At 46.4% G+C, this 13,010-nt stretch overlaps 1 protein-coding gene across 4 annotated transcripts in view; it reads left to right on the top strand.

Annotated features, from left to right (window-relative positions):
* The window catches only part of LOC135914200 (GTPase-activating Rap/Ran-GAP domain-like protein 3), a 557,065-nt gene that overhangs the window by 434,489 nt on the left and 109,566 nt on the right, over window positions 1–13,010 (top strand). For all 4 annotated transcript variants that reach the window (XM_065446945.1, XM_065446944.1, XM_065446946.2 and 1 more), the window contains 2 exons: window positions 3,468–3,548; window positions 9,151–9,183. In XM_065446945.1, the coding sequence (XP_065303017.1) occupies window positions 3,468–3,548; window positions 9,151–9,183 (114 nt within the window). The remainder of the gene's footprint in view (window positions 1–3,467; window positions 3,549–9,150; window positions 9,184–13,010) is intronic.

Here is a 13,010-nt window from a genome sequence, read left to right as displayed (position 1 = left end):
TCGAGTCAGGCAGGAATGCGGGCAGGCGCGCCCGTGAATTCGCCTCTATCGGCTCTGGCCACCTCGTCTGAGGGGCCTCACTTCGCTTGCGCTTAGTTGTCAGCCATCCCGGGAGAAATCACGACTCGATATCCTATTGGTGCGAGCGCGCTTTCATCTTCCTTCGAAGAGAGCCTAGAACGCCTCCGTCTTGCTAACGTGGGACGGGCAAATGAATAGCTTCGTCGCCGAGCCAGACGGTTTGAACACGTTGGAGAATTGGAAGGCATCCCTCTACCTGTCCTGGCGACGTGTTTTTTTCTTTTCTTCCCTTGTCGACCGTCATCGGCTTTATCTCAAGAACACAGAGACTTGACTATGCGTGGTTCATTCTCGTTTGACAACGATCGAAACAGCAGTTGTTCGTCGCAGCCGTTTTTTACTTCCCTCTCCACTTTGCTCTTCGCTATCACTTTTCCAACTTTCCGTAGCGCAGCCGCGAGGTTGGAAGTGAGAAGGGGATCCTTTGAAGACTTCCTTTGTCTGCCTTTGTCCAGCTTTCATCAGTCAGTGGCGTAAATTCTATTCTTTGCCTGTGTTCTGCGTTCTTAGCAACTCGCGCTGCGAAAGAATGGGCGTTCACATTCTCGTTCCGTCGAGTGTGATTGTGCACCTACATGCTTAGTTTTCCTATAGTTGAAAGTGTTGCGCGGAAAAACTCATTACGAGACACTGCTTGCGATTGATCAACGACATCAAGAACAAAGCAAGAAAATCCTCAGCGTGTCATTTTTGCCTTTTTACTTCTTTAAGTAAGCGCATCTTCGCAGTCTGGAAAGAAATGTATGCGTTCTTTTTCTTCTAAATAATTTCTTGATTTTTCCTTCATATGCTATTAAACATAATATCGCACTCAGCGCATGCGAATATGCATGCTCATGGACTCTCTGCCCCCGCCCCTGAACTAGGTTCGAAATACGTGAGCAAACATTCTTTCGTTGTTTCACAGGAACGGAGCTGCCGAAAATTTTTACTTCTACTAGGATAGCTCTTACTAACGAGGTAAAAATAATGTTATCCCTGGTTAGCGTAATACCACCTATGCATAACCTTTTCGATCCTTCACGCATGTTCTTTACTTGATTCAATTTAGTGTTCAGTAATTATCTGTAATTTTGGAAAGGGTGAATCTATTTTTAAGCCAAGCTTAGCATACCAATTAACAACTAAGCATCAAAACCTACAACGCTTGGTATTATAAATTAACTTGGTCAAGCTGGCTAATGGCAAGTATCCGATGGTGCCGCAGAAGATGACCTGCATTTAATCTGCATTTAATCGTCATGGCATCGTAAGGCTATCTGCAATATTGAGTGAATTATTGCAAGACAGGTGACTTGAGGAACGGCCCTTCCTGTCGCGGATTAAACCGTAACATTGTCGGTGGTAGGAAGGATGTCGCAAAAGACTGAGAGTTCGAACTCATTCTATACCAGTGGTGGCAAGTGTGGGAAATTTATGTACATTTAACGCGAGAGCGTTTAGGGCTCCGTGTCGCTGAAAATCCGGTGTCGGCGTCGTATCCGGCGTTGACGTCCTGTGAGCGAAAAATGCCGTATATATTTAGGTATATCTATATGCCACGCCTTGCTATATGACGTGCGCTATATGCGGGTTATATTGCTACACCTTTCTATATCTTGAGTTGCTCATACCTGGTATTACATCCTTGACAAAGTTATTCCTCGGAATTTTGAGAATGACAGCCCGCAAACAAATGTCATGAAATAAAACACCGACAGCGCATGCCTTTTATGTCACATCTTCTCATACTGAAATATTAAAAGTACGAAACAATGACAGAAACCTCAAAATGAAGTAATTTTTTTTTTTGGCGCGGCTTTGCACTAAGGGTGGGATTGGCCTACGCAAGAGGCCTTCGTGCATAGCGTTCGCTTCGAGCGTTTCCCGGTAAACATTACGGCTACATAAGCTGCAGTGTGGAGTAATCGCGTTAAGTAGTCAGGGTTCTTTAAATGCTATCGCGTTCCACTCTTAAAGGCGAAGCATAAGCGCCCTCCAAATTTTAAGGATTTTAGGCTTCCTTCAGGGGAAAAGGAACACTTGACAAAAGCTTGGGAATCTTTTGCGCTATGACATGGGGTAAAAAAAGAAAGCTCGGACATCTGAGAAACCACTGTTGCGACGCCTTGATGACCGATACGCGGAAATACTAACGTGATGGCGTGTTCTGATTTCAGTAATCGCAAATTCCGTTCGCATTAGCATGCCAAGTATGATATGATCGTACCGTAGCGCAGTGGCCGCAACTCGCCAAGTATAAGCGACAAGGTGTGGTTTTACTTGGCTCGTTAACGAAGCACTGCTACTGCGCTGTTGCCGCTCATTGTTCTAGCTTTGCTGTCAATTTCTGTGCACTTTGATTAAAATATTCATATGTAACCGGCTAAACAAATGCGTGCGGCAACACCACACCAAGCAGCACGTACAAGCGGATGCCGAGCTCAACAACGCGGGCGTGGCCCGGAGGGGTGGTCACGCGTTTGGTCGAGTTTTGACATGGAAGAAAGAAAAAAAAAAAGATGGTCGCGTATCCTGCGTGCTTCACTGCAAATGACGTGTAAGCGCGTAATCCTGGTGGTGTTGCGTCAGTAGGCGGGGCACGCCACAACAATTTATTCCACATCTTTCACATGGATGTCATTAAGTGGCGCACTGTTTTGACATTCACATTCTGTAAGAGAGGTCTGGCGCCCATTTCCCTTACAACTCTAATAAGGTTCCGTGTCAATCTACGCAATTTCTTGCTGTCCAAGCTTGTTCTGCGTGTAGAACAAAGTACAAACGCTCTGACATGTCCTGTGAAAATGGCTTCAAGCAAGAGGCAGTGTTGTTAGCGTACCTACTTTCGCTCCAACATTATTTCAGTTTGAGTGCTGCGACCTAAATTATTTAAACAGTTTAAAACAAGCTTAGACATAAACTTTAGCTATAATACTTGCAGTATATTTGCATAACAAAGAAAAGTGTATGCTAACAGAAAACATATTGAGAAATTGAACAGCGTCCTGCGATTTTCTAGGACAATCTAGGAAACTTTTTTTTTTTTTTGAGTTGCGGGAATATTGCATCGGAGGTTGGCAGAACTGCTTCGTGTGCATGAAAGCTACATGTACGCTCAGACACAGCTCTCAATGTTCGCGCTTTACCCGCCGTGGTTGCTCAGTGGCTATGGTGTTAGGCTGCTGAGCACGAGGTCGCGGGATCGAATCCCGGCCACGGCGGCCGCATTTCGATGGGGGCGAAATGCGAAAAACACCCGTGTACTTATATTTAGGTGCACGTTAAAGAACCCCAGGTGGTCGAAATTTCCGGAGTCCCCCACTACGGCGTGCCTCATAATCAGAAAGTCGTTTTGGCACGTAAAACCCCATATATTAAAAATGTTCGCGCTTTCTGCTTTACAGTTGGCATCGTGCGATGGCGACTCGGAAAACATTGTTCGTCGATTTCGAGTCGAGACTGGAGAGCGATCTGATAAGGAAGAGGTACGTATCGACATCCTTCCTTTCACTTCTCGGGGAAGAGTGGGCACGCTGTTGCGTCTGCTGTTGCATGTTATTAAGCTGAAACTTAAAGGTCGCATTCTCCGTCCTCAGAAGCGCCTGGGCAATAAAAATGAAGCGCTAACAACTCAGTATGTGCGGTGATTGTAATGGTAACTTCGTTGAGATTCTGGAGGACCAGCGTTTAGACGAAGTACACAGAAAAGAGCATGCGTGCACCTTATAAGCGCTGGCCCACCAGAATCTGAGCTATGCCACACCAACGGGCCAAAGGTTCTACCATGTTAAATGTAACGGTCAACGTGTTTGATAACTCTCAGAGCCGCCGTGTTTTCGTAACTCTGTGTATGGACTGAGTATGGATGGACCATTCCTCTATGTAGCTGCTCATAATGATGGGGACATGATCGAAATCATGTTGTCTTGTGTCGAGCCGTTTTTCCGAATCTCCCTCCTTCGCTCGTCAAGAATGTGGCGCTCTGCAATGCAAAAAGTTTTATATCGCAGTTTGCCTTGTCTCACATAGGAATCTCGAGGGCTCCTTTCTACTTCTCATCTTTCGGTGCCCGTTCCCCCTTCCCCAGTTCGTGGTCGCCAACCGACTCAGCCTGCTTAACATCTCTGCATTTTCTTCATCACTTTTCTCCCTCTCCCTCTCTTCAAACACACCTTCCTTATGAGATAACTTGAGCCAGTATATATTTCTTATGCGAAAGCATCAAATGGCCCATTGAGCGAAAAAGCCGGCGTCTGTAGTCTCTGGCAGCGAAACGCCGCCTAAATCCTATTGGCTCCGACGCCACGACACGAGCGTGCCGCGATGGAGGAAAGCAGGCGATAGGGTGCACCTGTGTTGCTAGCGCGCTAGGTGTTGCGTGAGGGGAGAGGGCATCGTCGCGACGCGACTTCCCCTTCGGTCTCGCTCTCGGAAGCCGGCGCGCGGTCCCCTACTCTCTCTCTCACCCCATACTGAGCTGCTGCGCGCCCCTGCCGGCTTTGGTGGCCGCTGCTGCTTCCTCGGTCTCTCGTCGCGCAGGGCGTCGGTGGCTTGCGGCGTTGGCACCGCAGGCCACCGGGAAGCACGTACTGCTATGGTACGTATATGGCGGTACGTGTACAAATCGAAGGACCGCTCAGCGGCGCTCCGTTAGACATTAATGCTTTCGCATTCACAATTCATAAGTGCTTAGGTGTCCTCAGAATTTTTTTTTGCGTTTGTTTTAACAAATATAAGTGTTTCTCGTGAATGTCGGGAACAGTTCCTTTTACTCTGCCTTAACCAGTCGCTGAAGTGGCACAAAGCTGTATCAGAAACAGAGCTTCCAGTGTGTAGTTCCTTGAAGCTGCTTCTGCAAAGATTAAAAGCTTGCTTTATGCGCTTCTGCTTCTTTTACCATTCTTTATATATGTCTGTCAGAGTGCTTTATAAGCGATGTAGAATGTTGGTATATACGTATATACAAAAAAAGAGAAAACAAAAACAAAGACAAGTAAGTTAGATGGAGAAAGAATTTGAAAGCCCATTCTTATTCACATTTAATCATGCAGGTAGAGGGTTCGACCGTACATATCGCACGCGTGTCCAACAAATTCTTGTGAGCCATGAGCCGCCAAAGCTATTACTGATCAATGAATTCGCGAAATTGTCATTTCTCGCTAACGTGCGTTATTATGTTATGTGAGGGGCTTTCAAACGCTGCCTTGGAGTGCCGCCAAAAACATGGCCCATTAGTCCTGGACTACGTAACCGCCGTAAATTTACGGCGTTTACGTATTTACGTAACCGCCGACGTAAGCATACTGCGGTGACCTGCGGCGTTGTTTGAACCGCCCAATCAAGTGGTCTCCTCGTGTATAGGATGCCACTTTAGTTTGATTCCAAAGCGAATATCGTTGCCTATTTTGACAGGTTTGTCTTATGTAATTGGCTGAGAAGAGGCGAGGAGCACGTAGAAGCGGAGAGGATTTTGGTGAGCCTGATGTAGCCCAGTTAATATACATAACCGGATGAGGAATGTGGTGCCGGCGTCTGGGATTGTCCTGCTTCCCCTTGCTTAGCTTGCGGTGGCTGGTCGAAAATAGCAGCGGCATGCAAGGGCAGGGTAAAACGACACTAAGGCGGATCCTCAGCGAAGAAAAGTTGACAGAGCGATGTTGCATACGGGATGAAAGAGCTCGACAATGTTCAAGTGCGTCGTACTAATATTTATTAGTACTAACTATACAGGCGAAGTGGAGAGCTGATTGCGTAAATGCAATAAAAACAGTTTAGAGAAGCTTTACATTATAGCGCCCGGAACTACAAAACGGTGGTACACTATCAATGTTCATTTGAGCATTCGTAAAAGCAAACGCCGAGTTTTACCGACAGTTTCAGAAAAAACAAATTCAGGCACCTGCGTGTAATGTGTGCTCCCGTCTCTGATTTCGATAAGATATTAGCAAGCTGCCTGAAAAAGGGGAAAAAGCAACCAAACATGTTAGCTTAGCTGTGCAACTACATTCATTCGCAACACAAGCGAAGAAAGCTCTGCATTTTTTTTTTTTCTCGCAGAATATATGTTCAGCAACCTTTATTTACTTTAGCGGCAGCTTTTTTTTTAACGCCTAAGCATGCTGTAGAGCTTAAACTCGACGGTACAAGTTCAAGAGCAAGCTCTATCCGCCAGCGCTAAATTTAACGCTGTCCCCCCTCGTAGTGGCGGGAGTTTGTTTGATGGCAGCGACCTGGCTGCTTTTCCGCGTCCTTTAGTGTGTCGCGCGGCGGCAGAAATAGACGGGATTTGAAAAGGGGGGACCTTTATACATCAGAGTGCGGCACTAGGCCCTTAATCCTCGTTTCAGTACACAACGGCGCGCAACTGTTGTATGCGTGCGATTCTTCCGTAGATACAGCGATTCTTCTAGTACACTACCACAACTTCTATCATAGAAGCTGCAAAACTGTAATGTTAATAACAGCGCTTTCAATGCATTTATAGCGACTGTAGCACCGGTACGGGCACCCAGTGGCTGAAGGGCGTTCCTCCCGACTGTCGGTGACAGCCGTAAATAAAACTAGCTCGACGTGCTGCACACCTTCAAAATGAGGCTTAATGCTTATCTGCTCAGGGCCCTTAAAGAGCGTCAGGCATAGTACATGAAATTTCCTCAAAGCTTTGCAGCGCAAGTAGGGCGCGTGGGCTGACGAGCCGAATTCAGGAAAGTGGAAGTAACATTGGGACATGGGCTTCAGGGGTCTGCAATTCGGTCATAGCCAGACAATTTAAAAAAAGGGGGTGGGGCGCATTGACTAACTTGAGGAATGACCACAAATCAGGGCTCAAAGCAGGCGATGTATTTGTTTTGACTCCAGTAATCGTATACAACACGGACAACACAACCATGACGCACACACTGGTATTGCGTGGTATTTACCAAGCATTCACGCTGAATATAGGCAACAAAAGCCATCGTGTTATTTGCCATATTTCTTAAACTTACCGCATATTTGTTATTTTGAAATGTTTCTTGCGCTTGTTGCTTATATTTGGCAATATTTTGTTGCATACCTATCGTGTCTCCGCGCTGACCAGGCAAATCAGCTGGTGCGGCGGACGTGTACAGTTTCGGAAAGACATGCGGTACCTTTTCAATAGGGCTGTTTACAGATATGCCCTCTAAATTATTGCACTTTGATGCAACCACTGCGCACGATTTTGTTGCTATATGGATTTCGCTCACTAACATTTTGGCCGTATTTATTGCCGGTAACTATTGTGTGATTCTTTGCTTTGTGAGCGGATTGTATGGACTTTGGTTCTCGTTTTTTACTTGAAATAAATGCTATCTGCAAAGTCAGACTTTCTCTGTAGAGGGCGCAGGCCTCAAGTCAAATCTGCGTAGACTGTTTGTCTGCTCCGCTCTACACGCTTGCTATGGTCAATAAACTTTTAGTTAATTTGATTTGATGTAAGTCATGCCGCATTGCGCACACAACTTTACTCATACCTGCTAAAGAACGACCACACAGCACGCGTACAGACGATGATTAAGACTACGCGTGGCTTAGATGCGTCGAGCAGCCTTTATTGCACAAGAGTGCTCAAGTGTGGAGTGATTAGAGTGTGTCAAGGTTTGAGTATTTAGTAAACTTGGGGTATCTTAACTATCTTTAGATCTCTCGACATTATGAATAGGTCGAGCAAAGCGCTTACGAAGCGGGGAAGACTATCATCGGCAAGTTTTCAGCTTATCAGTCCACCTTGACAGAAAAAATAAGCCAATACACCTGTGCAGAGGGACGTCTTAAAGTGAGAGATAAAAAAAAACAGCCACTATTTCTTAGATTCAGGCGTAAGGTTTCACTTAGATTATTCTTCGGCGTAAATCGTAGTATCTTTACACTGATAAAGCAATGTGCAAATCACATAATTTGAATAAAATTAAGCTTCTTCCTAATTTTAAAATTTTCGTTTTCTTTCTGCACGTATCCTGGCCACTTCTGCTTCTCTTGTCCGTTTGTTTGTGGCGCAGTAATATTGCAAGATGTAATATTACTGATGACTAGTACAACATGAACTAGCATTACAAGATGAACTTCCAACAACTAGCCCAAATTTCCGCTCTACCGCTCTTCTTTTCAATACTATCATTGCGGTAAATATCAATGAACTCCATCAGTAGACGTTATTCTCCAACTCGGTGTAATAAAGTTTGGTGGAAATCGTGTCGGTCTGTGCTCGTACTGAGCGGCGGGCAGAGTTGCACGAAGAGAAAGGAAGGTGGGAGAGTGATGATTACCAGTAAAGACAAGCTTACGTCGACACCAGTTGACCTATACCGTGGCGCCAACACGCTATGTGCTCTAGGTAAAATAGAGAAAAGCAGCCAATGAAGCAATCACAGCGCAGTTTCGACAACGTACTCGAAGTGAAACTCGCTCCTGCAGCGTATAGCTGCGCATGAAAATGGAAACTCTCTTTTTTTCCCTCTTTCTTGTTACCACGCTCTAAAATCACGGAGGAGCGGTTTATACTGAGACAAAAATATGCAGCTCTACTGAACCAAATTAAGCCCACAAACGGCCCTAAATTTTGTGACACGAGCCCTACCATGAGAGACAGGTGGGGAAATGGTGTGTGACTAATGTGCGTCACCAAGCCAAAACAGTGGCCGGAAGCACTTATCAGAGCGGGCTCGCTGCGAAGAAGGTAGAGCAAGTTGCATGGCGGCGTCTAAAGGAGCCTGAGGAGACTCTCTCTCTCTCTCTCTCTCTCTCCAATGTTTTTTTTTTCTTTTGGACACACTGGGCAATCACTTTGAGCGGGCCTCATGGACCCTCAAGATAAGCTATGTTCTCCCCACAGAGATTATCAGAGCGCGCTATGACGTTTGCGTCACTGTTCTGTTTCTGCCCGGAAGAGTCCCGCAATATATATATATATATATATATATATATATATCTATATGATATTCTTCTTGCATCTCTTCCTACCCGCAATGTTTCTAGTACGCGCTCCTTTCTTTGGCGCTTTTTTTTTTCGTTTGCTCGTTTGTTGATTTGTTCGTTTCTTTGATTCAAACACCATGGAAACTCTTTCAGGCCTTTTGGACGCAGGGAAAGGATGACGTCTGCGTAAGTTGTGTTCTTTTTTTACGTTTTTTTTTGTGTCCCCACCAAAATGAGCCGCATTCCACAGCCCTCGAAAGGCTTTCAAACTTTCTAGCCTCAATCTTGCAGTGTTTCTTCGCGTTTCTTTTTTTTTCTGCCTCATTGATATGCCCATTTTTGTGGCGGTCTTCGTCTCTCGTGTTCTCTCCTTTGAGAACCATGTGTCCAAAGACAAGCTTGCCAAAGCGCATCCTCTCAGTGCATTTTTTCTCTTTTGTGTTACATCAGGTAGCTTCTACTCACTCTATTAAAGAACCAGCCTTTCAACCTCCTTCTAACCCCCCCCCCCCCCCTCTTTCTTTTTGAGTAGACTAGGAAACAGGCGCGGAGAAACAGGAACTTGGTGATTCGAATTCTTGACCGTCACTTACTCATATGAAATCATACTTAATCCTTCAATAAACAGCAATTACAATGTAACTATGGACGGAACGAAGCGATGTGTCACCTGCGCTCAGCGTAGCGTATAGTACCGGCTTTAGAAGCTCGTTTATGATATACGCTCTCGGAGTCATAAAGAAAGAAACAAGGCGACTGCGAAGGCCGACTTCAGAATGACAGGACTATGGTGGAAGTACGCTCAATAACGGCGTAATCGATCTTTAACCTCGGACAGCAGGTCAACACTCTTCAAAAGTAAAGGCAAATCACGTTGTTGTTAAGCTTACCTAACTCATAACCTGTCCATCAGCTATAAAATATGGACAAGGCGTCATTCTCTTTGCATCTATCTTCCGCAAGCAGCAGTTATGGCTACTTCTTTTCACTTGGTGCTGCGTAAGTCGTTACTATGCAAATAAACAAGCACTAAAATATCAAAATAAATAAAAACTAATGCATATGGAGAAGCTTTGTATCAAGTAGCTTAAGCAAAGTTTAATTTTTTTTATACAGAACATATATGATTATGCGCTTAGTATGTACGTAGTACAATATAAAAGCCCATAGAGCTATGTTTTGTGTACCTAAAGGATTACGATTGGCCGTTGAAATTTCTTGTTCTAACAGCTCCTTAACCTACGTTTATGTAAAAATGTGGACGGCTTAAGCTGATCAGCAAAAGAAAGTGAGAGCGATGACTAAATGCGTTTTTCGGTGGCCTAGATCACAATGAGGTGCGCAAATTTGAACGAAAGAGGCACGCAGGTAAAGAACGTTGCATGAAATGAACTATGCACGAATTTCGTCACTGTTCTGTCAGCGCTTGAAATTACTCTTTCTCATTTAGTCTTCTTAATGAAGCGCGCCCTCATCAGATAGCCATTTCTGTGACAAACCAGGCACTGACGTGTGGAAAAGCTTTTGAATTAAGCTTTGGTTTCTAGTTATATGATTGTTTTATTTTCTTTTTCTTCGTGTTATGCGTCACAGTATTGCATCCAATGAGAGTCTACCAAAGGCACTTTATTAGGCACTAAGTGGGTGAGAACTGACTTGGAGGTGACAAAAGTATCATTTTTTTTTCTTTCACGAGACATTATGGTGCCTCTGCATTAACCAACATTTTTTTGTTATATATATGTATGTATGCATGAGGGGATTCGTGATACCCGACTTTGTTTAGTTACAACGATAGGAACAAAGCAGACAATGAAGCTGGATAAAGCATAGGTGAAATAATTTTTGTGTTTAACTGAAATGTAGAAACAATAAGGTAAATGAAAATTAAAGTGAGTGAAATGACACACACACACACACACACACACACACACACACACACACACACACACACACACACACACACACACACACACACACACACACACACACACACACACACACACACACACACACACACACACACACACACACACACACAAACGCACACGCACAAACGCACACGCGCACGCACACGCGCGCACACACACACACACACACACGCACACACACACGCACGCACACGCACACACACACACACACACACTGAGACGGTTTGGCGGCCTATAAATGCGCCCTCACACACCATCCCTTGCCTTTATATATATGTCTCATCATCGCCTCACACTAGCACTTCAGGCAGAGCAGCGCTCGTAGTACCTCTGTCACTGTTCGCATTCCACTCGATTTGTATGGAGCCATGTATTGCAGCGTCTCAGGAGTGGACTATGATTGCAGACCGCAGTCGTGCAGCACTAGCTGCGCCTCATGCGAAGCCACGAGACGCTCGAGGCCGACGGGGGACGCTGCTTGTCTGACGGGCGCGTCTCTGATCGATTCTGAGCGTATTGACACGGTGGCGTCTGCGGACGTACGAAAAGAACCGAAAACCGAGCCGCCGCGTCTCCTTGAAGGAGGCATTTCGCGTCCTTTTCATCTGCCGTTGCTGCTGATTTCGCGCGAAGCTCGTTCCGCCGCAGCGTCATCGCTGCAGACAGCCCGGCTAGTGGACAATCTCAGCGGGCTCTCCAACCTCCGCTTTTTATAGCGCACCTCTTCCCCTACCCCGAGCTTCGTGTCCGGGTCGCCCGAATTCGCAGCGCGCGGTGAGGCCGCGTGAACAAAATGACGCCCAACGGCTCTTTTCAGGCGCACGAATGTCGCGCGCGCGCGCTGCGCGGAGAGCTGCGAAGAGCGCGGACGAAAAGAAAGAGCGTCGGTAATTTCGTGATCGATCTCGCCTGAAGTTTCACTTTTTTCTATCATCGCTCTGCCGACGCTTCCCTCGAGCAGCTCGAGTTCGCTTTGGCGTTCTGATGAATTTATGGATCTATTAAATATGCTGCATGTTATTCTAGTAGCGTCTCTATTGGAGTTTCTTCTTTTTTCTTCTGCCTGCAGAGGCAAAGCGCCAAACGCAATTCGGAAAGGCGCTTTTGAAAAGCGTATCATATCCGGTCCACGTATCAGGCTCTCTGCTGGGCCCTTTTCATCTCGCGGCGTTGGTGGCAGATGCCCGTGTGCTTCGCAATACCTGTAAACTTTCGCGGGAAGCACATATACGAGAAAATTTCCCGCCCAATGTGTCCGTTTCCTTTGCTTGTGTGGTGGCGCTCCAAGATACACGCTCTGTGTTTTCCGTTGCCGGGTGACGTCATCGGTTTCTCACTGGCCCCTCCGTCTGTTCCCCCTTTGCCCGCCCTTCCCTCCCTGCGGCCCCTTTCGATCGCCGAATGATCCCCCCTACCTCCCCGGTCACCTCTCTCCCCGGCACCTGCTACTCGTGCGAGCCGGCTGGCCCGTGTGCCAACCGAAGCCCTCGAAGGTTCGCCGCCTCCTGCCGCGCCTGCAACGACGCTCTTTCGTGGCCGCCGCCTGGTTTGCCTCCTCTTGTTTGCCTTCCTGCGCTACGCCGCTTCCCGGCGACCAGAAACGCGCTGCTTCCCTCGGTTGCAATCTTCGCGGCCGCGCGTCTAGAGGTATGAGTGGGGTTTAGAGCCGGCTTGTGGGCCCTTCAAGCCGGCCTTAATTTGGACTGCGGTTGTTGGCTTATACCGCGCCGTTTTTCTTTCTCTCTTTCATCGCTAGTGCGAAGCTCGAGGAACGTAGCGTAATTCTGCGCCGCAGTCTTCCTGCACGATTAGGGAAGACATCAAGGTGTTGCCACGAACTGACTGTGGCGTCACGTGTGGGAACAATTATTGCAAGTTGCATTTATGGTGCCCAATAATTTCCAAGGCCTCTTGGCTTTACTATTTATTTTCGTTTTCTGTTCTACGTCTTTCCTTCGGCATGAAAAGCGTTCTTCGTCAGACCCGAGCCACAACGTTAGCCGTTTCTTTAATTACTTTTCTTGACACTACGGAAAAGTACCTGGAAGCATGTGGACTGACGTGCGCACCTGAAAAATCGGA

This window comes from Dermacentor albipictus, chromosome 1 (genome assembly GCF_038994185.2).
Source record: "Dermacentor albipictus isolate Rhodes 1998 colony chromosome 1, USDA_Dalb.pri_finalv2, whole genome shotgun sequence".
NCBI classification, from domain to species: Eukaryota; Metazoa; Arthropoda; class Arachnida; order Ixodida; family Ixodidae; genus Dermacentor; species Dermacentor albipictus.
Note: the sequence above shows the minus strand (reverse complement) of the source record. Positions and strands in the feature narration are given on the sequence as shown.